The sequence below is a fragment of the Rhinopithecus roxellana genome, chromosome 10 (genome assembly GCF_007565055.1).
Source record: "Rhinopithecus roxellana isolate Shanxi Qingling chromosome 10, ASM756505v1, whole genome shotgun sequence".
Taxonomy (NCBI): Eukaryota; Metazoa; Chordata; class Mammalia; order Primates; family Cercopithecidae; genus Rhinopithecus; species Rhinopithecus roxellana.
In genome coordinates this window covers 16,606,512-16,632,988 of record NC_044558.1, presented here as the reverse complement: position 1 = coordinate 16,632,988, position 26,477 = coordinate 16,606,512, and the positions used below count along the sequence as shown (strand labels likewise).

The 26,477-nt window shown below is 38.2% G+C and overlaps 1 protein-coding gene across 3 annotated transcripts in view; it reads right to left on the bottom strand.

Annotated features, from left to right (window-relative positions):
• The window catches only part of PTPRO (protein tyrosine phosphatase receptor type O), a 272,959-nt gene that overhangs the window by 33,496 nt on the left and 212,986 nt on the right, over positions 1 to 26,477 (bottom strand). The window contains exons 13-17 of one of the 3 annotated variants that reach the window (XM_010368473.2): positions 18,252 to 18,391; positions 15,714 to 15,846; positions 12,926 to 13,046; positions 6,776 to 6,844; positions 3,390 to 3,473 (exon numbers count right to left, since the gene is read on the bottom strand). In XM_010368473.2, the coding sequence (XP_010366775.1) occupies positions 3,390 to 3,473; positions 6,776 to 6,844; positions 12,926 to 13,046; positions 15,714 to 15,846; positions 18,252 to 18,391 (547 nt within the window). Of the gene's footprint in view, positions 1 to 3,389; positions 3,474 to 6,775; positions 6,845 to 12,925; positions 13,047 to 15,713; positions 15,847 to 18,251; positions 18,611 to 26,477 lie in introns of those variants that run through there. The other 2 variants (XM_010368474.2, XM_030939691.1) reach the window with 2 other exon arrangements.

Sequence of the window (26,477 nt, the reverse complement as noted above, 5' to 3'; positions counted from 1 at the left end):
TTTCTTTCAATCGCATTCCTTATTGAATGAACTTTCAATATAATATATAATTATACTACGTTTTGTATGGCATATCATATACTTATTGGCAAAAGTAATCATGATTTGTATACAATTTGCATCGTTCTATTTAGATCTTGCTGATTCCAAAGAGTTTCTGTATCCTAAGGCTGTGGAACATGACAGGATTGAATTATGAAACTCCACAGCAACACTGATAAAATGTTCCTACATTTTCAATTCCTGTGCTAATTCCAAGACTAGAACAAGACTAAAACCGGGGGAAAATTCATGCAGATTAAGACTTTGCTAGCAATTTTAACTTAAGCACATTCTGGAAGGAGCCAATATGTGCACATGTTACAGTGACGATTTTGTGGGACATGTAGGGTATCGCCTTTTCATTGCAAAAGATTTTCCAAATCAATAAATAACCCCCATCAGACATACATACAGCATATATGCATAGAGGATTGTGCACTTGTAATTTTTTCTCTTTCACTTACATTAGGAAGGTTCAAAATCCTAATGACTTCAAAAGTTAAGATACATTCTGCATAAGTTAGTCATGGTTATGACAGTCTTGGAAAGCCATCCACACTGCAATTCATTCCAAAAAAGCAATAGCAAGGACGTGGGATTTATAATGGTTAAAATAAGACAAAACAAAACTCTGAAAGTCTCCAGTTTTGTAAGTGCTGCTTACTCTTTGATGAGGTAAGCAGAAACCATCCCCAAATCTTAAAAAGAACTTTAGGATTATATCATTCTTCAAATAGAACATGCAATCATCATGAGTAAAGCTGAGCATTTTCAACTAAATGCCATTTATTGCTTAAAATGCCAACTGCTTACGATTGAGAACAAGCAGATGAATACCTGAGTAAAGCATGAGGGTCGTTATGGCAGTTAAAAAAAAAAAAAGGATTTAACACTAAATCTAGATATAGCTAGTTCGACTTAGATGATTTCTTTCGATAGAAAACATACTGTAAGTTATGAAAGTCAGAAATCCTTGCAGAACACAATCCTGAGACTAACCTAACTGGGCACTGGTGCTCCACACTGATTCTGCTACCACCCCAGGAAAAGATTCGAGCAACACTATGAGAGAGAGAAAGAGTTTTTTTGATTTCCAAACAAACCACTAGTGACATCAGATGGGTTTTAGAAAATCAACAGGAATATATATTTCCAAGAAATCGACAGTTTAGAAAGAAAGTTGGACAGTGTGTTAGGCAGTGTGCATCTGGTGAGATGGCTGTGTTATTTACAGCTGTTGTTAACAGGGTAGGTGAAATATGAAGACAAACACATCATTAGGAGGATTAAAAATGACTCTTTAGCCAATGAAAGCAGGGGAAAATAACCACAAGTTATTAGATGAAGCAAACAGGGAATTGGAGTGGTTGTGTGAGTAGAAGCTGTATTTCAATGAGCAGGGAACATGAATTTCACTTCTTTTGTATCTGGCATTGTACAAAAGGGCTGAGAACATAGTTTATATCCAGTATGTTTTCACTAGTTAGTATGTGTGAAATCTACTGAGGTGATGAAAAGCATGGAGCTCTATGTTTTACCTTCTCTTCTCACCTGGAGACAACCATTTACAGTTTCAAGGTGATTTTTCTAAAAATTACTGAAGGGTATTTTCTCCCCATAAGTTGGGTTTCGTGCTATTTGATTGGTACTATAAATAGCAGACCTTGTGAGAGTTGCTGAAATTTGAAGATATGTTCATCAACGAGACCTATTAAGGAATACTTGCTTATTCGCACAGGCCTACCTTACAGAAGCTTAAAAATGAGCTGTGAAAAATGAGAAAGTCTCAGAGAATTAAGCAATGAAATGATATATGCATCTTTCTTTCATTTTATTTGCAATCTGGGATACTTTATGGGTATTTGCTATCAGTATTTTAACGATAGGCACACTATTTGAGGATGATTAGTAGATGTTCGGTTAAAAGTAAATGTATATTTTAAAGGTCGAAATGGAATTTATGTGTGCTATTCATACGTGAAAACTATTTGATATCAAATACTGAAAATATGGAGTTGACTATGCTGAAGCCCTATACTAAAAACCATAATAACAACGAACTTAGAATAACAGTGAATGGTTCCTCAGCATCTAGCACATTCCTTTGACTTAATTACTTATACATCATGTCTACTTTGTTTCAAAAGCTTTCCTCTAGTCTCTTTTTTTTTTAAAGAAGATATGAATTCTGGAATTAACAATCTCTACTTTGAGGAAATCCTTTTTTATGTTTCTTCCAGTGCAACTTGAAATCCTAAATTCTGCCAGCTGTATTTATTCTGTCCTTGGAGGAGCTGAAGAATATTTGGTCAGTTGTCTTTTTGAATAAATAAATGCTCCAGATTGCTCATGCCCACACCACCACCCTATAAGCTATTTTTTTCCAGTCTATGAGATATTTTTATTGTTTTCTTCTGAGACCTTTTCAAGTTGTCCACATTTATGGATCTGTCTATACATAATTTAGTACCTAAACACTACATATTAATATTTAAGGACAATTACTTCTTTTGTCAGTTCCCTGGGAAACCGCTACCTTTTATCTTACAGCACAGGAAAAGAAATAGTTTTTGATTCTTTAGTCTCAGAATTCAAGGTTACTCTTATTATTACCTATTAAAAAGTCAAAAGAAACACTTCAAGATTTGATCATTAAAATGATCTAGAAGTTAAGAAAATAAGAAATTCAAGGAGTCCGCTCTTTACAGAGGAAAGAACAGATTTCAGAGAGACCTGAGTTTGGAACCTGGATTTTGTACATAGCGGAATGTGCTTTTAAGAAAGTTAATCTCCTTAAGCCTCCATTTCCACTTTTCTAAAATGGGACTAAAATACTCTCTGCAGGATTGTGGGGGAGAATGAAATAATCATACAAAGAGGCTTGCATATAGTCAGCTGTTTCATAGTCACTGAGTTAGCATTATTATAAAAACAAGGAGGCCTCAGATACAGAGGACTGTATAGACTCTGATTTCTCCTTCTTAATGCATTTCTACCGTCTTGGAAATTTGGAGCTCTCTAATGGATGAAGATGATAATGGAAAATGGAAGGCATTATTTGCAAAGATGAGAGGCCAATGGATTAACTCAATGAAGAAGCAAATAACCAGTATTAAACGGGAAAAAAGGCTTGCCAAGAACATCAAGGAAAAAAATTTAACAGAAAACCTTATAGTTAACATCCTTGTACCGTTAACTGCTTTAATTCACTTCAATACGTGATTAATAACTTTAGATGTTATTGAACATACAAAATAGTTAAAAAGAAACTTTCCTTTTTGTTTACTTCTTGAAAGCTGACTTTTAAAGAGTTTGTGTTAAACAGTAAAAAAAAAAAAATCACTTACCAAGGATTAATATAAAATGCCAAAAGATAATCAGTCCAAAGACATGAGGGTAGCAGGGTTAAGAAAGCAAATATACTCCTACGCCTGTGTGCATTAATAGATAACAAATGGAAAGATGAAAAAGTTGCAAGAGTTAGTAATATAAACTGTGAATAGATATAAGTAAATTACCTACTGGGATTAATTAATATGACAAGCACCTTAATTACAATTAAATATTAATCCATTTTGTGAAATATAAATGTGAGGGCTTAATGCTACAATATTGACAAAATCAGTTTTTATTCATGCATGACCTTATTGTAATCAGATATATTTCTTTCAACTTATTTTGTGTCAATTAGTCTGCTACCAGGTGATTACATTTTGCATTCAGTCAAATGAAGCACTTAAATGCCTCATTAGTTATCTTGAGGCTTATTCTTGCATATTATTCTTCCTATGCTTAAGCCTATTTTAAGAAACCTCTATAACATAATTTGACAGCTAAATAGCAGCTTGTGTGAGAAAATAGAAACGGTCAGTTTAGGCTGAGCACAGTGGCTCACGCCTGTAATCCCAGCACTTTGGGAGGCCGAGGCGGGCGGATCATGAGGTCAGGAGTTCGAGACCATCCTTGCTAACACAGTGAAACTCCGTCTCTACCAAAAAAATACAAAAAATTAGCTGGGCGTGGCGGTGGGTGCCTGTAGTCCCAGCTACTCGGGAGACTGAGGCAGGAGAATGGCGTAAACCCGGGAGGCAGAGCTTGCAGTGAGCCGAGATTGTGTCACTGCACTCCAGCCTGGGCGACAGAGCGAGATTCCATCTCAAAAAAAAAAAAAAAAAAGGTCAGTTTACATATACACATATACTGATTCCAATGAAGACTAAGCTTTTAAGAGACATTCTTATAAAGCTGCACTACTAAGTGTGACTTTCTGTATTATTTTAAAATTACTATACAATTTGTAAATATAACCCTTAAAACAGAGGTATGGATGGTACTCTGACATCATTCATTCAAGATAAGTAGCTCATCAACTACTTAGTCTGTGACCTCACTGATATTCAGCTAAGTAGGAGCAAAATAGTTTAGTTTCACTTTAATTCTAATTCAGACTGTTGATTTAAAATGCCTGGTTTCAGATATTCAAACCACTTGTCAAAGAGAACATCCATTAATATAGATTTAAAAATACCTTGTGACTGCATCTATAGTTATTCTGAGAATTAGGGGGAAAAATATTGTCACCTTTTCACTTCATTTATTACAAATCTTCACTGAGATACTTATTCTCAGTCAGCTAGAAAATGCTAGAGTCGCAAAACTGTCTTTGTGAAGAGATGCAAGACGTGCTTGATTTTATAGAAAGATCTTGAAGTGAATTCTCTTTTGCTGCAGTTCTCCCATGACTGGTCTCCCATAAATTCTATGAATTGTGACTGGCTGTGAAGTTAGTTAATACCTAACTCTCATGAGTCACAAGTATTAAATACATATAATCGGACTGATTCCTAGATGGGCCACTCATCACCAGTCTCCCATTGGACCTTTTAAAAGGGTGAACCAGGCAAGAAACAAGTATCAGTGAGTCAATCTCTTAATTTTGGAAAGAGTACTAATATATTTGAACAAACCTAGTAACGTTTCCTAACTTTTCACCATCAAGGGTTGATGGATTTCTTTTTCTTCACAGTTGGGTTGTTTTTTAATAGCAAAATTCTATTCTTGTTAAAATTTTAAAGTGGCACAACATACTGTCTTATTAAAAGAAATCTAGTTTCAACTAGATTTTCAACTAGAGTATCAGCTACACTGAGGGAAGTAAAATTTATATCCTAAATAAAGTTCTCCCTCCCTCATTGATTCTGTAAAATTTCCAGTCTCCCATGTGTATTTCTTTAAGATTAACCATTTTAGGAGTTAGAAAACATAAAGAAATAACTTAACAATGATTAATATGACATATATTCATTTGCGTATACTTTGCTTAGTTTCTTGCAAAAGAAACAAACTAGATCATGTAAGTAGTACCAGTTTCATGTTAAATGTTTATTTAATTAGTACTTTTGTTGGACATTGATTGAACTGGGTAAGATTGTTAATCTTCATCTATCATTGTCAGGTATAATGTCAACCAATTTAATCTCTTGACAACGCTCTTTAAAATTCGAACACTTCCTCCCTCCACATCCTTAATACTCAAGCATAAAGAAAAATGAAGCCATGTTTTCTTATGAAACTTCCCTGACTTTGATATTTATTTATCTGTAAACATGAGAACTGAATGCTGGGCTGTATAATTTTTTTTTTTTCTTTTTTTTTTGAGATGGAGTCTTGCTCAGTGTCGCCCAGGCTGGAATGCAGTGGCGCGATCTCGGCTCACTGCAAGCTCCGCCTCTCGGGTTCACGCCATTCTCCTGCCTCAGCCTCCCGAGTAGCTGGGACTACAGGAGCCCGCCACCACTCCCCCCGGCTAGTTTTTTTTGTATTTTTAGTACAGACGGGGTTTCACCGTGTTAGCCAGGATGGTCTCGATCTCCTGACCTCGTGATCCGCCCGTCTCGGCCTCCCAAAGTGCTGGGATTACAGGCGTGAGCCACCGTGCCCAGCCTGGGCTGTATAATTTTTTAACAGAAGTGGTGGCTGTTATTGCCTCAGGCACTGAAATGTGAGTTTAAAATGGAGATGCTGGGTGGGCATAGTGGCTCACACCTGTAATCCCAGCAGTTTGGGAGGCCGAGGTGGGAGGATCACTTCAGCCCAGGAGTTCGAGACCAGCCTGGGCAATATAGTGAGATTTCGTCTCTACAAATATTTAAAAATTAGCCAGATTTGGTGGTGCGTGTGTGTAGTCCCAGCTACTCGGGAGGCTGAGATGGAAATATTACTCGAGCCCAGGAGGCAGAGATTGCAGTGAGCTGAGATCATCCTGCACTCCAGCCTGGGTGACCAAAGCGGGGGAGGATTCTTTCTCCTTAAAAAATACAAAACAATAAAAAATAAATTAAAATAAAATAAAATAAATAAAATAGAGATGCTGATCTGTCTCAAGCTGCTTCATTGGAATCTATTCTCTTGCGTTTAGCCACCACTTGTTCAGTGTGGCTACTGCATTTAAGCCCTTTTTCAGCACAGGTGTGGGCTCCTGTGCACCACTGTTTCAGTCCCTTGTTTAATATTGTAAATACAGAGCAGACCATGATGTTTTCCCTACTTCAGAACTGCGCTGAGCTTATATAAACCATTATATTCTGTGAAGATCCAGCCAGTGAAGTCTACCATCACTGAAATTACAAAAGGATAATCAGACAAAACTATCCCCAAAGGATAGTAAAATTGACTTTGGAGCACACACAGCACAGTTAAACTATGTAGAAGCTTGTTCCAAAACAATACTCACCAGTTGTATGGAAGCTTTCCATCCCTCTCTAAGGATGCAAAGTTGACAAATGTACCCGCTCCACACTCCCTGTTTTAAAGGAACCACAAAATCAAGGTTACTGCTTGACAAAGCATTCTTACGTTGACATAAAAGTAAAGAGAGTCTTTACTAGCTTATCACCATAGCATTAAATTAAAAAAAAGAAGCTAGGCCGGGCGCAGTGGCTCATGCCTGTAATCCCAGCACTTTGGGAGGCCGAGTTGGGCGGATCACCTGAGGTCAGGAGTTGGAGACCAGCCTGGCCAACATGGCGAAACCCTGTCTCTACTAAAGATACAAAAACTAGCTGGGGGTGGTGGCATGTGCCTGTAATTCCAGCTACTCGGGAGGCTGAGGCAGGAGAATTGCTTGAACCTGGCAGACAGAGGTTGTGGTGAGCCGAGATCGCGCCACTGCACTCCAGCCTGGGGGACAGAGCAAGACTCTGTCTCAAAAAGAAAAAACAAAATAAATAAATAAATAAATAAAAAGAAGCTAATACAAGTTCCATATGTTCCCCTTTGGCATACAATGCAAAACAGAAAGATAAAACGAAATGAAAAAATCTTTTGCAAGGTTGCAAATCAAATTATTTGAGGCCAAAAGAATTCACTTCACAATCCATTCCAAAGGGCATTCATGATTCTAAAATAAATATTTGAACTATTTGGTGTATAATATTTATTTACTTTTTACAAAGCCTTTAATAGTAATATGGAAACTCTCCTAGATGAACGAAGCATTTTCCATCTTTAGCAAAAAATCTTCGTAGGGTTTTGTTTTATGGCATTTTGATTTCCTCTCTACAATGATAGTGGATCAAGTGGATTGTTTACTTCCTCCGAAATCTTTCTCTTATATTGCGATGCCTGTATTATTCATCACTGGAGATTAGAATAAAAGAGTGGAATGAGGCCGGGCGCAGTGGCTCAAGCCTGTAATCCCAGCACTTTGGGAGGCCGAGACAGGCGGATCACGAGGTCAGGAGATCGAGACCATCCTGGCTAACATGGTGAAACCCCGTCTCTACTAAAAAATACAAAAAACTAGCCGGGCGAGGTGGCCGGCGCCTGTAGTCCCAGCTACTCGGGAGGCTGAGCCAGGAGAATGGCGTAAACCCAGGAGGCGGAGCTTGCAGTGAGCTGAGATCTGGCCACTGCACTCCAGATTGGGCGGCAGAGCGAGACTCCATCTCAAAAAAAAAAAAAAAAAAAAAAAAAAGAGCGGAATGTACTGAAATAGGGAAGCTTCTGGCGTGCCTATTATCCGAAATGTGTCCTATTAATCTGCTAGGAAAAACACTGTTGAAGTTTTTTTTTTCCCAGAAGTAGAGAAAAAGTAAACATATTCTCATGCCTTCTCTACCTTTTGGCTAATTTCATGCATGAATAACAGCTCACTGGGGCTCATGTATCTCATTTTTTATTTATATGGAATTAATGATTTAATATTCAGAACTGAAGCAGAGATTTTAACATTATTGGCACAATGTGCTAATTACTTGAATTATCCACCTGTTATTAGGGTGTTCCAAGAACAATTTTCTTCTTTTGAAAAATACACTAATATAATATCATTGTGTATTATAAATTACACCTCACTAATGAATTTTCCTATGTCGATTTCCTATATATGGGATTTATTTTACCTCTAACTTAAGGGTTTTAATCTGGGGTTCCAAAGATAGAATTTAGGGCTCTATGAACAAATGTGGGAAAAAGGTACATATTTATTTTCACAACCTGTGACTAAACTTAGCAGTTCCCTTCTATCATTAAAGTAGGTACCAAACCATCATAATATCCACATGTGTGATTTGCTAACAATAGAAATTACATCTTTTTTAATAATAGACTTGCTGCAGATATCTTGAAATATTGGTCATATTCATCACCATGATGAAAATGTTAGACTATTATATATTGACATTTAATGTACTAATTAAAAAGCATACAACACATTTGCTTTTTAAATATTATGATTATCATATTTCAATATAGTTGTATAATCCTATGTATTTTATTTTAGGCACAGAAAATGGAAGCATTATTCTTAGGAGAGTTCGCCAGACTGCCATAAAGGATCATGGCATGAAAAATGATGGGAATCTCTGTTTTAATAACTAGCTGAAAGAATCAGAACCATCCCTCCTAAATATCTTTGGGATGTACCACTAAAAATGCTCAAAAATACCACTACTTGCATTACTACATCTATTACTACCTCCTCCATCATTACTATTATGAGCTAACATTTACTGCACACTTCCTATGAGTTGAGCATCATGCTATATTATTACTGCATTAATGCTCCTAAATATCCACTAATGGAGGGGCGATTATCATCTCTTCTGCATACACATTGTTCCCCTAGCTTCCAGGCCACCACACTCCCTTAGCTGTCTTTTTACTCCACTGGCTGCCTCTAGTCAGTGTCTTTCTGTTGTCTTCTTTTCTCCCTGAAAACCTTAATATTGATTGTTCCAGTGATTAATGCAGGACCTTCTTTTACATTTACTCCCTGAATTTCAACCAGTCTAAAGCTCTAATGCAATTTATATGTTAACAACTCTCTTTTTTTTTTTTTTCCTGAGATAGAGTTTCACTCAGTCACCCAGGCTGGGGTGCAGTGGTGTAATCTCGGCTCACTGCAACCTCAGCTTCCCGAGTCCAAGTGATTCTTCTGCTTCAGCCTCCTGAGTAGCTGGGATTACAGGCGCCTGCCACCAAGCCTGGCTAATTTTTTGTATTTTTAGTAGAGACGGGGTTTCACCATGTTGGCCAGGCTGGTGTCAAACTCCTGACCTCAAGTGATCTGTCTGCCTCCCAAAGTGCTGGGATTACAAGTGTGAGCCACTGTGCTGAGCTAACAACTCTTCAAATTTGTATCTTCAACCAAAAGTTCTCTTTCAAACATTAGACTTTTATGTTCACGCGGCGACTCTGCACCTGCACTTGCAAGTTATCTCAAACTTAACATTTCTATGGTGGTTAATACTGAGTGTCAGCTTGATTGGATTGAAAGATACAACGTATTGATCCTGGGTGTGTCTGTGAAGGTGTTGCCAAAGGAGATTAACATTTGAGTCAGTCAGTGGGCTGGGAAAGGCAGACCCAACCTTAATTGGGTGGGCACAATCTAACCAGCTGCCAGTGAATATAAAGCAGGCAGAAAAACGTGAAAAGAGACTGGCCTAGCCTCCTAGCCTACATCTTTCTCCTGTGCTGGACGCTTCCTGCCCTTGAACACTGGACTCCAAGTTCTTCAGTTTTGAGATTCGGATTGGCTCTCATTTCTCCTCAAGCTTGCAGACAGCCTATTGTGGGACCTTGTGATTGTGGAAGTTAATATGTAATAAACTCCCATATACCTATATATATAATATCTAATTTATATATCCTATTATAATATATAATATATATCCTATATAATATATATCCTATTATATATAATATATATCCTATGTAACATATATATTATATATGTATATATATATCCCATTAGTTTTGGCTCTCTAGAGATCTCTGACTAATACAATTTCCAAAACTGAAGTCTTGATGTTCCCCCAACTCTGACCTGGAATCCTCTTTCAGTTGATGGCAGCTCCATCCTTTCAAGTGTTTGGGCCAAAAACCTGGAGTTGGCCTCAACTCTTTTGTTTGTTTGTTTGTTTGTTTTTCGAGATGGAGTTTCACTCTTGTTGCCCAGGCTGGAGTGCAATGGCGCAATCTTGGCTCAGCCTCCCGAGTAGCTGGGATTACAGGCATGCGCCACCATGCCCGGCTAGTTTTGTATTTTTAGTAGAGACAGGGTTTCTCCATGTTGGTCAGGCTGGTCTCCAACTCCTGACCACAGGTGATCCGCCTGGCTCGGCCTCCCAAAGTGCTGGCATTACAGCCTCAACTCCTTTTTTCATTTCCATTCCCTCCCCCCATCAACTTATTAGCAAATCCTGTTGCTCCTATTTTCAAAATACTTCCAGAATCTGATGGCTTCTCTCTGCCTTCAGTGTTGCTACTCTGGACTGAACTATTACCATCTCTTGCCTGGATTCCTGGCTACCACGATTGATATGCCTGTCTCTGTCCTTGCCTCATTGCAGCCTGTTTTCTACATAAAAGTCAAAATGAAAGTGTTAAATCTAAGTCAGATGCCGTCAATCTTCTGCCCCAGAGCCTGCAATGCCTGCTCATTTTACTGAGTAAAAGCCAAAGTCCAAACGGCATACGAAGCCCTGTATGACTTGACATCTCCTTCTACTCTTGTCTTCCTCCGCTTTAGTCACAACGGCCCCTCTGCTACACTTTGAACATCCCAGTCGTGCTCCTACCCCAGGACCTTTACACCAGCTGTTCTTGCTACTGGGCACACTCTTCCCACAGATAACACAGGCTACTCCCTCATGTGCTTCGAGTATTTGCTCCAATGCCACTATTTCAGTGGAGCCTACTCACCTCCCAGGAACCTTATCCCCACACTGGTACTGCTTATCTCCCTTACTTGGTTTTGTTTCCTTTCTTTATCACCTGCTAACATAAGGTGCAGTCCTTTTACTTATATCTTTATTGTTTATTGTCTTTTTCTTCTACTAGATTATGAGCTCCATGAAGGCACATTTTTTTGTCTGTTTCATATACTGTCATATATGTATCAATATTTGTAATATGAACACATGAAGTTTCAGTGACTTACACAAATTCCCACAAGTTGGAAGTCAAGATTCGACCTCAAGGAGGCAGAACATGGTGACTCATGCCTGTAGTCGCAGCACTTTGGCAGGCTGAAGCAGGCAGATGACTTAAGGTCAGGAGTTCGAGACCACCCTGGCCAACATGGCGAAACCCTGTCTCTACTAAAAATACAAAAATTAGCTAGGCCTACTGGTGCGTGCCTGTAATCCCAGCTACTCAGGCGAAGAATCGCTTGAACCTGAGAAGCGGAGCTTGCAGTGAACCAAGATGGCGCCATTGCACTCCAGCCTGGGTGACAGAGTGAGACTCTGTCTCAAAAAAAAAAAAAAAAAAAAAAAAAAGATTTGACCTCAAGGAGTGTAATTTCAGAGTGCTCCACTGTAGTTACAGTGCAATCCCACATCTCTTCTTACCCTTTTAAGATTATTCGAATGCCAACTTTCAAGAAGTTAATTTTGAATTTCAGAATTAGTCTTTATTCTCTACTTTCATGGCATCCTTTTTTAAATTCTCCTTATGCTACGTGTCAGCTTATGCCTTTAAATCTATCTATCTATTCTATTCATATATCCAGCTAAGTAGATAAGTTCCTCATGGACAGCTTTGATGTCTGATTTTTCTTTGGATATGCCATGTCAGGCACTGATTAGATCACTATTGGATGGATGAATTTATTTATGAATATGTCAGTGAAAGACCTCTGAGACAGGAGAAAAATGTTAATTTATAATTCAGTAGTTTAACATTGGGCAAATATAAATGTTAATCAAATTTCCCAAACCAAGTAGTGTTCAAATAAGCAACAGTTTTTAAGGGAATTGATCGATAATACAGGGGGCCACAGAAACTACTTGAGAATGTGCTCTGATGAGCAATACATCAGTGGTCAAAGGAACAGGGAAGCACTGAAATCATAAATCAAAGGCATTTCTAATTGCAAGAAAAACTAAGCTGGCTACAACTCTGAGTAATAGGAATAAAACTAGTAGAGATTGCTAATGGACCTAATCATAAACTGTACAAATATTTTCCAATAAAACAGCTTAAAATTATGGAGAGGATTTTCCTCCCCGTTCTTTCTTGTCATCTCCATTTTTATTAACTTTTTTCATTAATATACCGAACAGACATAGATATTTCTTTTACTCCAAATGTGTTCTGAAAGTACCCAGATGTAATGGATCCCCATATATGGGCTACTTCAAATGCCAAGATTGATAGCAAGAGGTCTGACTTTGTGTAAACAAGCAATCATTTGCTTTCTCATTTCAATGGTAATATTTTCCAATATAATGTTTCAAAGTCTATTTAGAAAACACACAAAATAGAAACAGACAGTGAAAACTAAAATCAACTTTGGTTTGCAAAAACAATATATACATGGCAGATAAAGATATTTTAAAGATTGTGGAAAAAAGATTAGTAAAACTTAACTTACCTAGCCATCTGCAGATGCTTTTTCCTAAGAATAATGAGGGTAACAAGCAACAGTCCAATTAGAAGTGTGCTAAGGATGGCCAGCACGGAGATCACTACCACATTGGGATTCATCTCTGTAACTAAAGAGATAAGTCGTGCATTTTCATCATAGGTTCTGTTATAGGGAACTAAACAGAACCATTCATTGTTTTTCATTTAGTCTTAAGAGCAGTGAACTTACGATGATATCAATAACAGTAACAATCATGTTCCCCAAGCCAACAATGACCTCTTTCTGGTCAACTGTAACTTAGCAAACTAGACTGATAAGTGGTATTCAGGTGTCTGGAAGAATTGAGTCCATTTCAAAGGCCTAAAGGAAATTCTTGCACAGGGAAACTGAAGAATGAAGAATACCTGTGCCACAGTTCAAATTCATTTGGAAGCTAAAAATATAGAAGTCATTATCATGCATTATCATTTTCTAGCATTTTCGCAAGCTTAGAGGATGGCAAGCTCTTATTTTGTGCCCATGATTTTGAAGTCAGAAAGCACAATTGTATACTTTGCTTACCACTAATAATGTATATGAAAAAGGCATTAGCAAACTACCATCTGCTGAAGCACTTAACACATTACTAGAAGCAGGCATTCTGATGATCCATGGCCATATGTTTAGAGGTTTTCCATCTGCACAACCCAAGAGATTAAACCTATTAATAGGTTGTAGAGCCCTGAAGAACAGGGGTCATGTCCTTTTCATGTACTCTATATAAAGACTTGTCTCCTATGGCACTTACACATTGTCTACTTCTTCATACTACACGGAAGAACAGGATATCAAAGGCAGGAACATAAGTTAAATATTCTTGTAAAACTCTTCAAAATGGGCCTGAGGACTCATATGATCTTTTGCATTGATCATAAAATCACAGAATGAGCGGGCGCATCTGATCCCTAAGGTTTTGGGTACTTATGACTTCCCATTTGGGACAGCTTGGCTCCAGTTTATGAGTAGAGTGCTTAAACAGAAAGAATAATAGACTCATGGTCAGAAGAGTTTTTTCACTTGAGTACTGCTATTTGGAGAGAAGCCATTTCATCTGTTCTGTGGGCCTCATTTTTTTCATCTGTAAATAAGTTTAATAATATCACCTGTTGTGCTACGTTGTCATGGAGCTGACAAGGAATGATGGGCATTAAGATACAATTGGCCCTTGAACAAAATGAGTTTGAACTGTACAGGTTCACATATATATGGATTATCTTTCCTCCCTGCCACCCTTGAGACAGCAAGACCAAACTCTCCTCTTCCTCCTCCTCCTTAGCCTACTGAATATGAAGATCATGAGGAAGATCTTTATGAAGATCTCCTTCCACTTAATGAATAGTTCATGTATTTTCTCTTCCTTATGATTTTCTTAATAACATTTTTTTCTCTAGCTTACTTTATTGTAAGAATACAATATATAATAAGTGTAACATACCAAAATGTGTTAATCAACTGTCTGTATTATTGGTAAGACTTTGGGTCAACAGTAGTCTATGAATAGTTAAGTTTTGGAGAGTCAACAATTATACGTGGATTTTCTTTCTTTTTTTTTTTTTTTTTTTTGAGACGGAGTCTTGCTCTGCCGCCCAGGCTGGAGTGCAGTGGCCGGCTCTCAGCTCACTGCAAGCTCCGCCTCCCGGGTTCATGCCATTCTCCTGTCTCAGCCTCCCGAGTAGCTGGGACTACAGGCGCCCGCCTCGTCGCCCGGCTAGTTTTTTTTTTTTTTGTATTTTTTAGTAGAGACGGGGTTTCACCGTATTAGCCAGGATGGTCTCGATCTCCTGACCTCGTGATCCGCCCGTCTCGGCCTCCCAAAGTGCTGGGATTACAGGCTTGAGCCACCGCGCCCGGCCGTATACGTGGATTTTCAACTATGCAGGGGTTGGCACTTCTAACTCATTATTCATGATCAACTGTATACTTTAGAAAGTGTACAAGGATGTAGGAATGAGAGACCATTAAAATACTTTGCAGGTATATTTTTTGTCCTCTTTTCTGAAAAACAAAAATTAAAAACAGAAAAAGAAAAAGAAAAAAGAAAACAGTTCACTGCAGTCATCCCTGAATATAGCAGCTAAATATATGACTAATATTATAGAAATGGAACTAAACCAGTAAAATTATGAGTGGCTTTGTTACAACAGGCTTCATAGAGGGTCTCAGATTGCAGAATCAGACTCTAACAAACTAGGAGTAACACATGTAATACAACTAAGAAAAGAATAAGGAAATAAACACCATCATTCCAGACCTTTCGTTAATCTCTAATTTTCCCACTTATACTTTTGGTTGGATTGGAAACTTTCTTGCTTTGACCCAGTTATAATTATGTCATTCTCTGATCAGTGACAGGTTAAGACCAAGGCTAAATAGATGAAATTGGATTGATAGGAGTACTGTGCCTATTCCTAAAGAAGATGAGATGAGTTAGCAGCTAGCATTTAGACAGCACATACTAAGGATTTACGTATTTTATTTCTAAGTTTCAAAACAACTCAGAAAGTTACATATTATTATTCCAATTTTACGGATGAAAGAAAAGCTCAGAGGCACCAAATGTCTTTCTCTAACGCCATAGGTAGTAAGTGCACTTTGGCATTGAAATTAAGGACTCTGACCCTGAAGCTTGGGATTTCTTGGTGGAATATTGGCACAAATACATATATATATATTCAAAAAGAAAAAGTGAGAAAAATATGGAAAAAAATATGGAAAGAACTTCCAAAGACCAGATTCCACTAATGTGTATAATTACCCATTGTTGAGACGGCTATGAACGTAGGGACACTGGGGCTGTCATGGCTAAAGCTGGTGACACTACAATTATAGGCAGTGGCAGGAAGAAGGCTGGAGATGGTCACGACATGGGAAGCAACAGCAACGGGTTCCTGGGGTTTCAGAAAATAAGATAAATTTTTGGGTTATCTTCATCTGTATTTTAAAAAAATATATTTCATAGTTGAGTTGGTAATAGACTGACAGAGTAAAAAATTTACAAGATGACAAAGAATAGCATTGAAAAATGTTTCCTTCTTTTCCCCATTCCTGATCTGACCAATTCCCTTCCATGAAAGCAGCCATTGTCAGGCATTATTCTTCTTCCCATACGCATTTTATGGATGTACAAACATATGACACTGTTAAAAAACATAAGTGATTGCTTAGCTTACACAATGTTCTGCTTATTTTTTTTTACCTTAGTTATCAATATATTTTGGTGCTTTTTCCATATCAGTGCAGATTAAGCTGTTTTATTCTTTTTAAGGGCTGGATAGAAATCCGTCGAAAGGACATACAGTACTTTATTTAATGAGCCCCTGTTGATGAACGCGTAAATGGTGTGTTTTTTTTTTTTTTTGCTATTGCAAACAATCCTACAATGAACATCATTTCACAAATTTGGGAAGACACACACATGTACATATAAAGACAAACATACACACACACACATATATATATACACACACAATGTATGCATGCAATTTGTATGTATGTGTGAACATACACACATACACATATATTCTTTGCTAGTGTCATATTCTTTGAACTGCTGAGTCAAAAAGTGTACTTTTAAAATTTTGATTGCTGAATCAAAAAGTACATATTTAAAATTTTGAAAGCTATTGAAAAATGGTTCTCTATAGGCATTTTTCAAGTTACTCAACTATGGCATCAATGCGTGACAATGCCTGCCTCCCTACATTCTTTCCAACACTATACATTTGCAAACTCTGAACTTTTCCATTATTACTAGTGAAAATTGTATTTTGTAGTTTTATTTTGCATTTTTTTAACCATAAGTGAGGTTGCTCAATTTTTCATCTGTTCAAGAGACTTCTGTATTTATTTTCCTATGAAATATTTGTTTTGGGTTGTTGATCTTTACCTTTTTGACTTGTAGCAATTCTTTATATATTAAGGACACTACCCCTTTGTCTGCATTCTTAGCTATTATATAACATCCACTAAAACATGGCAACTATCCGCACTAAGAAACATTTAGTATTAACCTATTCTTGAGTCAAAAAAGTTGCTAACTTGGTGGACCCATGACCAGACCAGTGACAAGTACTACTGTACAACAGCAAAAGATGAGCCAGCATCTTTTTCAAAACAAGATTTTGAAACCCCCTTGCATAAAGAGATGACAGCCATCAGCATTTTCTTCCACTTCCTTTGCTTTCACTATTCTATAAAAGAATTATTCTAAGCAAAGACTTTTGCTAACAGGACTCAGTTGTAGCAAGTAGCTAACTAACCATTGTTTTCTTAAAGGAAGGCATCACTGTAGTTATAGAGAAGAAAATCCATTATTGGCAGAGCAGTTATTCTCCAAATGGATTCTTAGAATAGGGAAAATTCAGCTGTTCAGTACAAATCAACAAGAGATACACTCATAGAAGGGAATCTCAAAAGGAGAAAGGAATCAAAGCAAATTATCTTAGCATTCAATATGAAAAGATTTGCACTCCCAGCAATCCTTTTTTCTACTCAATCTCATGAACTTCATTATTTAAAAAAAATCAATTACTTACGTTCACAGTATTAGTCTACACACTGTATTATGTAAAATCCCTAACAAATCTGTCCTTTTCCTTCCACCTCTGGCTGTGAAATATTTTTTCCTTGTGGCATTGCCACTCCTAGAACTGCAGGTTCATCTCTTTCCTTGCATTCATTCTGACCTGGTGAACAGCTCTGTTTATCACATCTGCCATTTGTAATTCTAGAACTTTAGCAACAGCCTTCTCTCAGTCTTCATTTTGCAGCAAGACTGTCCCCCTTACAAACTAGATATGCACGTTTCTTTTAAATTCTCTTGGTAGTATGGACCTCTCTTGTGGTACTTATATTTTACTTTACTTTTTTTCTATACTTATGCAATGTCCACACCATCTAAAAATGTCTTGAAGGCAAATATTGACTCTATCATGTGTGTTCTACACAGTGCCTTTTACATATTTGGCAATTGGTTCATATTTGTTAAATTATATTTTATATGGTAGGGTCGTCCTTCCCTTTATCAATTCAATGGGCTACGACCTTTATTCCTTTCTCTGACCTGGAGTGGCTTATGAATTAGGAACAAGCGATACAGACAAAGATAAACTTTCTCATAACAACTTGTGGGCTTGGTCTAAGCATACTGTTCATTTCTATCCCTGAAACACAAAAGAGCAAATAAACAGTTTTCATTTTATATAGCTCAAAGAAATAGAAGATTCTTATTTTGCCCAGATAATTAGCCTTAATTAAAATTAACTGAGAAAAGGTAGATCAAAAGGTATAGTACCTGAAGTTTGGTTTTCTGACTGGAGCCAACTTGTTGACAGAAAACTTCAAAGAAATCAGCTACTCCCTCTTCCACCCACAGCAAAGTCACTGAGGTCTGCGTTTTGTTCACTGCGAAGAGTGATTTTGGTGGAGCTGGTTCTGAGCAAAAAAAAAGTTTTAAAAAATTTAATTTAACGTATTCTTTCTTCTTTCACTAATAAGCAGGTGAAGCATCCCCCAAATTCAAACATAGGTAGGTAAGAGCACCACAAAGACTTCATATTGCTTTTGAAATATGTCCTTTCATAAAGATAGCTATCTAACTTGGAAGGCAGAATAGTTTGCCTTTTCCCCCTTCCATTGTTTTACTTCTCTTTTTGGAACACTTCTGTTTTCTACTTCAGTTTCATCACAGACATAATCTATTAATAGTTTCTGTGTCATTTATACTGGAGTTAGCATTGCCCTGATTATACAAAACTTTTGGATGAGAAACAAAAATCTGCACTTAATAAAGGTGGAGAAAAATGAAATTTGGAGTGTTTCCTTTTAATGATGAGATGCAGTTAGGTATTTAGCCAACAACCTGTCTTCCTTTCTCTGGAAACTATTTGGAACAATTCAGACAGAAAAATCGCTGCTTGAAAATTTAGTCGAAATTAAAAAAGATAAAGCTAAACAGATAGTATGATTTTTTTTTTTTTTTTTTTTTTTTTTTTTGAGGTGGGGTCTCACTCTGTCACCCAGGCTGGAGTGCAGTAGTGCGAACACAGCTCACTGCAGCCTCATCTTCCCTGGCTCAAGTGATCCTCCTGCCTCAACTTCCCAAGTAACTGGGAATACCTGGCTTATTTTTGTAGTTTTTTATTTTTATTTTTTATTATTATTATTTTTTGAGACGGAAGTCTGGCTCTGTCGCCCAGGCTGGAGTGCCGTGGCCGGATCTCAGCTCACTGCAAGCTCCGCCTCCCAGGTTCACGCCATTCTCCTGCCTCAGCCTCCCAAGTAGCTGGGACTACAGGCGCCCGCCTCGTCGCCCGGCTAGTTTTTTGTATTCTTTAGTAGAGACGGGGTTTCACCGTATTAGCCAGGATGGTCTCGATCTCCTGACCTTGTGATCCGCCCGTCTCGGCCTCCCAAAGTGCTGGGATTACAGGCTTGAGCCACCGCGCCCGGCCTGTAGTTTTTTATAGAGACAGAGTTTTGCCATGTTGCTCAGGCTGGTCTCAAACTCCCTGGCTTCAGCAATCCACCCGCTTTGGCCTCCCAAAGTACTGGGATTATACGTGTGAGCCATCGTGCCCGGCTGATAATATAATTTTTTAAGAAAATAATTGATAGAAGAGGATTGGACGATTAATAAAATGTTAGAGATAGATTTTTATCTTAGACATTTTATCTTGATAATAAATAAATCCATTCATCCAGGAAGCTGTGTTGTCTGTCCTCTTCATACATATTTCTAGTAATTGAGTCACTGGCGTTGTTCCCTTGAGACCAAAAAACTCTGCCTGTTCCTCAATTCTAATAGTCATCTTCTGTCTCATTCTCCATTCCTGAATGTCTCCTGGTCTTCTGCCCGTGACGCTGTCTTTTGGATGTTGTCTTTCTCTCCAAGTTCCCCAGTATGCACAGTGCTGTGCCTGAACTCAAGGTCTTGAGCTGGGGTCCCTATTACCTGCTGTCAGACCCCCTGACATTGCTTATTTGAACATCTTGTATCTTGCTGCTAGGTTCACATAACAGCATCCTCCATCCACCTGTATGCGCCTGTCAGACAACTACCCACTGTTGTAGGTTTCTTCCTGCTTGTTACTTGGATTTTTCATTTTCTGTCCCACTCTCCTAAGTCTGTTCTCCAGCCCCTATGCTTTAGAGGTGCTTGAAAGAGTCCTGTCGGCCATTTCACTGCTTTGACAGGTACACATCTTTGTGTGGGAAGATTTGAACCTTATTTCTAGAATATCATCATTATGGCTCTGCCCAGGACCAAGAAGTATGTCAAAATCATTCTTGACATGATTTATCATAGATCGCCTAAACTTATATCCAACTAAAAAGAAGCATGCTTCTTTTCTGCAGCAACTTGACAAGGTTAGACAGAAGAGTTGAAGGAGGGAAGAGATGAGTTCATCTTAGGCAAGCAAAATTCACAATAGATGTCAGGACCTCTTTTTCACTTGTCATGAGTTGTCCAGTCCTCCACACACGGTATTGTCCCACTTCTGCTCTGATGAAGACTGCCAGTGAAACACAGAGGTCAATTTCCACTTCTCATTTCCTTTATAACTGCCATTGCTAATATAAGTATGTCCTTCAGGGATTCTGACTCATGTGGAACTTGGATCTATGGAACCAAGTGTGAAGTTGTTGGCGGCATAGATGAATGGTTAGGCTGAGCCTGGGCTTTTCATTTTTAAAAATGCACACTGCAGAATTGTTCCTCAGTCACAATTCTGAGGCTCTCCCCTTATTTTTCAGTCCCAGAGAGCACATCTTCTAAAAACTCGTTACCTTTTCCTTTAATCTTTTTTTTTCTTGAGACTGGAGTCTTGCTCTGTCACCAGGCTGGAGTGCCGTGGTGCAGTCTCGGCTCACTGCAACCTCCGCCTCTCGGGTTCAAAAAATTCTCCTGCCACAGCCTCCTGAGTAGCTGGAACTATAGGCGTGTGCCACCACGCCCAGCTAATTTTTTTTGTATTTTTAGTAGAGACGGAGTTTCACCATGTTGGCCAGGATGGTCTCGATCTCCTGTTGCTGTGATCTGCCTGCCTTAGCCTCCCAAAGTGCTGGGAGCTAGGATTACAGGCATGAGCCACCACGCCCGGCCTCCTTTGATGTATATTTAAATTATATTGCATGTCCAGACTTTTGTCATCACACTTATTGATCATCACAAACGTGCTGTACCTCTTTTTCCCTGGCTCTAATCAGTTCTTTCTTCATTTTGTCAATGATGGATGAAAATCACCTTAAAATGCCATTTTGCCATGTTGAATCCTATCTGTGCATTGTCTGTGGTATCAGATCCAAACATACCATGTCTTTAAGATCCTGCTTAAATTGGCTGCATACTATCCATCCAGCTTCACCACCATTCCTAACACAGAGATGTGCTGCCTCCTGGGAAAGCTAGTCTTCTCACTGACCTTCAGAGGGGCAGAGCTCTATGTCAGCCCACGTTTATGTTCAATCACTATGCTCTTTATTCTGCTCATTCGAAGATTAAGAAAAAGTCTTACCACCTCCTTGAAGTCTCATTTGGTGACTCTTTCTCTTGATGATTTATCCCTTCTCTGACATTCTACAGCCTTTAATTATTTCCTATGTAATCTATGTGAGTGAAGGCCTGACTCTAGTAGATCCTATTAGACTCTTTAAGAACAGGGGTCATGTGTTATAAATGACTTTGTCTTCATTTGAAATAGCCACCTATAGGTACTCAATAAATCTTATTTATCGGCTGATTTAAAACATGAGTCAAGATTCATCAACCAAAAGAGGAGGATTCAAGCACCAGGCAAGACCAGACATGCTGGGGTTGTATCTTAATGTTCTCTTCTGTTTTTATGGTGATCATGTAGATAAAATTATCAAATTTCAGGGGCAGAGTCAAGAACTATCATGAATTATTGCAAGAGCTCCCAGTGGTCCAAGGAATACGACATGAATACTGCAGTGAGGGTTTCCTTTGTTCTGGCTGAGAATGTGGCTGTAGGTGATACGATCCTCAGGAAAATCTCCTAAAGGTCTGGGACATCTAACAGTCACATAACAAATTTTTCTTTTTGGGTGGACTATGAAGGCAATGGATTATTTCAAGGTCCCTGCACCTGTTATCACTGTGCTCTTTTTCTGAAAGATGTTTACATGTCAGCTCTGTAGGTCAATGAATAACATACACAAATCACCTGCTTGAGGACTGTTCAGGATCTTTGTGATAGGTGTGCTTCCCTAAATTAATCAGGCAGAAATTTAACTCTGGTATCCCAAAGGAAACAAAGAAAATTATTACAATTTATTGTCATTATAATTATGAACTTATTACTATTACAAGATTTCACAAGTGGAAGTATAATTGAATTGGGAGTGCTTTTAATTAGATTTTCCTACTCAAGATAACAACTGTCCCAGGAAATGTTTTAAAATGTAAGAATTGGAATGTGAATTGTCCAACACAGCCACTAGCCACATGTAGTTGTTGTGTACTTGAAATGTGGCTAGTCTAAATTGATAGGTGCTGCGAATGTAAAATACAGACAGAATTTCGAAGACTTAGTATGAGAAAAGAATAAAATATCTCATTAATAATTACTTATATTGATTATATGTTGGAACAATATGACGTTGGATATATTTGGTTACATAAAGTATATTGAATTCAATTTTACCTGTTTCTTTTTACTAATTTTTAATGTGGCTACTAGAAAATTGAAAATTATACATGTGGCTCTTATTATGTTTCAAATGAACAGTACTGAGTTAGAGCATTTCTTCTTATTGCCTAGAGTAGAAGTCTGGAAATTCCTGGCAAAAACTGGCTGGAGCGGTTCCACATCTCATGAGAAGTCAAGGCCAGCTCAGTGCTACAGCCTAGGATGGTTTAGATCAAGCTTGTCCAACCCATGGCCTGTAGGCTGCATGCCGCCCAGAATGGCTTTGGATACAGCCCAACACAAATTCATACACTTTCTCAAAACATTGTGAGATTTTTTTTGTGATTTTTTTTTGATTCATCAGTGTTAGTGTATTTTATGTGTGGCCCAAGACAATTCTTCTTCTTCCAGTGTGGCACATGGAATCCAAAAGCCAAAAGGCTGGACACCCCTGGTTTACATGACTCATGTTCTCCATTCTCAGAGGCACAAAATTAAAGTGGATAGTGGCTAAATATTATTTAGGCAATTGCATATGATAGGGAATACGATTACATCAAAAGCATTTTGATTGCTTTCTATCTTTGTTATGGGATGAATTACATCCCCTCCCCCTAAATTCATATGCTGAAACCCTAACCCTCAGTACCTCAGAATGTGACTGAATTTTATTATTATTATTATTATTTTTGAGGTGGAGTCTTGCTCTGTCGCCCAGGCTGGAGTACAGTGGCATGATCTTGGCTCACTGCAACCTCCACCTCCCAGATTCAAGTGATCTTCCCACCTCAGCCTCCTGAGTAGCTGGGACTACAGGGGCCTGCCACCATGCTGGGCTAATTTTTATATTTTTAGTAGAGACATGGTTTCACCATGTTGGCAACACTAGTCTCGAACTCCTGACCTCAAGTGATCCACCCACCTCGGCCTCCCAAAGTGTTGGGATTACAGGTGTGAGCCACCACACCCTGGGGTGAATAGGGCTTTTAAAGAGGTGATTAATTTAAATGAAGTTGTTAGCATATGTCCTAATCTAATCAGACTGGTGTCCTTATAAGAGGAGGAAATATAGACAGTAAAGAGATGTATGTGCACAACAAAAAGACCGAGTGAGGACCCAGTTACAAAGTGATCATCTGCAAGCCTCAGGAGAAGCCTACTTTGCTCACACGTGGACCTTGAACTTCCGGACTCCAGATCTGTGAGAAAACAAATTTCTGTCGTTTAAGTCACCCAGTCTGTGGTATTTTGCTATGGCAGCCCTAGCAAACTAATACAGTCTCTCACTATTCAAAATACCAAATATGTCCCTTTCTGCACATGAGGGTTTAAACCCTATAAAATATCAAATATAGTCTATCTTCTAAAGCAGAAGGATGGGAAAACCCCAAAAATGTTGTGAAGAGTAAATGAAATTTAAGACAATGTATACACAAACACTTTATATAATGTAAAGTCATGTAGATATTAGTTATAGAACATCTCCTGGCTATTGCTTTTTACTTCTCTAAATGACATTTTCAGTCTTAACATTTTCAATATTCTCATGCTCCAAAATGTCAAATTTCCTTTTGTTTGAAATAATTTCATAGTCCATGATATTTGGTGTGAGTACCTATGTATATGGGTAAAGGGGATTGACCTACCATTTTCATAAAATGAGGTATAGATATAGGGTTGTTTGCTTTTAAATACCCTCTGAAAGCTTTCTAACATTGCTGGTGTTCCGCTCAAATAGCTGGCCCTCCCTATTTTTTCTTCTCTCTCATTCCTTACCTGTCTGGGTTTGGACTGGGAATCCAATCTAATTTTATAAGAAAATCAAGTACCATGCATAGAATATGGGCAGACTGGAAGGCTGAAGGCCATCTCTACCATTTAATTTAGATTGGATTATGAGAGGCTCAAGCTGTTGCCTGGGATCTCTGGGGAGTGAAAGTGACCTTCCTGAAGTACGACCTTGTGTCTGATTCTTATTCTGTGCTCTGGCAGCAAATCTCTTCCTTTTCTCGGGAATTCCAAAGGGAATAGTCAGATGAAATATTTAGCCTAGGAGCAGAATGTAATGTGTTTATTGTCTAAAACCCATCTTTCTCTGATAGCTATTACATTGTTTCTTCTTTTAATGTGACTCATTAATTTAGCTGCCTAGGGAGTAATGTTTATGAGGACAAGATTATATCCATAAGGACCAGCGTGGTGAGTCATTTTACAAATGTGTGACATTGGTAATAAGGAAAATTAAGTAGAAAAGCATTGTTGAAATTATCTTAGTCCATGACCCACATAACAAAATTTATTTTCAATCTCTAACCTCACTGATAACAATTTTCTAGGATGCTCTTCATATGCAAAGCATAATTGTTAACATCTATATTGTAATAAGTCTTTTAAATTTATTTTTATTTTCCTCAACTCAAGCAACTCTATATTAACTAGTGTAAGTCATAAAGCATATTCGACTTGGCCAAAGGAAGCATCTGCAACTTAAGCAGTGTAGGCTGCAGAAATTATGCTCAAGTTGGTGAAATAACATCTGCAAAAGAAAGCACTATGTGAAAAGAAAATAAACAAGAGGTACAGAACTTATTCAGGGTGAGTTAAGATTGATATGCAATGAAATTAAGGAGAGAAATATTTATAAACAGCAGAAGCCTTTGTTAGACCTGAAGTTTATTCGACCTTTTCTTGTTGACTTAGGGAAATTATTTTCCTAGACACATTTAACATGTAATTTGAACATTTAAAAAAAATACCAGGAAATAAAAAAAAAATTCAGGCAAATATTCAGCACCTGAGAACACATTAAATTGTGAGGCCTTTTTCCTATATATAAAAATAAAATTTTCTCAGGAGTTGGAAATGTCTGTCATTTTCATTACTTTTTAACTATATTCTTTTTTTTTTTTTGAGACGGAGTCTCGCTCTGCCGCCCAGGCTGGAGTGCAGTGGCCGGATCTCAGCTCACTGCAAGCTCCGTCTCCCGGGTTTACGCCATTCTCCTGCCTCAGCCTCCCAAGTAGCTGGGACTACAGGCGCCCGCCACCTCGCCCGGCTAGTTTTTTTGTATTTTTTAGTAGAGACGGGGTTTCACCGTGTTAGCCAGGATGGTCTCGATCTCCTGACCTCGTGATCCGCCCGTCTCGGCCTCCCAAAGTGCTGGGATTACAGGCTTGAGCCACCGCGCCCGGCCAATTTTTTTTTTTTTTTTTTTTTTTTTTTGAGACAGAGTCTTACTCTGTCACCCAGACTGGAGTGCAGTAGCGCAGTCTCGGCACACAGCAACCTCTGCTCCCGGGTTCAAAAAATTCTCCTGCCTCAGCGTCCTGAATAGTTGGGATTACAGGTACCCACAACTATGCCCAGCTAATTTTTGTATTTTTAGTAGAAACGGGGTTTCACCATGTTGGCCAGGCTGTTCTAGAGCTCCTGAGCTCAAGTAATCTGCCTGCCTTGGCCTCCCAAAGTGCTGGGATTACAGGCAGTGAGCCACTGTGCCCAGCCTTACCCATATTCTTTATGGATTAGAGATAGCAAGCATAATATCCTCTCTGTGAATCACTAGGTGGGTTGATAGTTTTAGTACCTTACGTAACTTCTAAAGATCAATAGAGTTTTTCAGAGAAAAGCTCCCATTTAACATTACTTAGTTTCTTTTCCTTTTTAATTTTTAAAAAATTTGCATGTTTATGGGATACTAGTGTAATTTCGTTATATACATAGATTGCATAGTGGTGAAGTCAGGGCTTTCAGGATATTCATTACCTATGTAACATACATTGTACCTACTAAATAATTTCTCATCATCTACCCACTTCCCACCCCTTCACTTTTCTGATTCTCTTTGCTTAGTTTCAAAACAAATATCT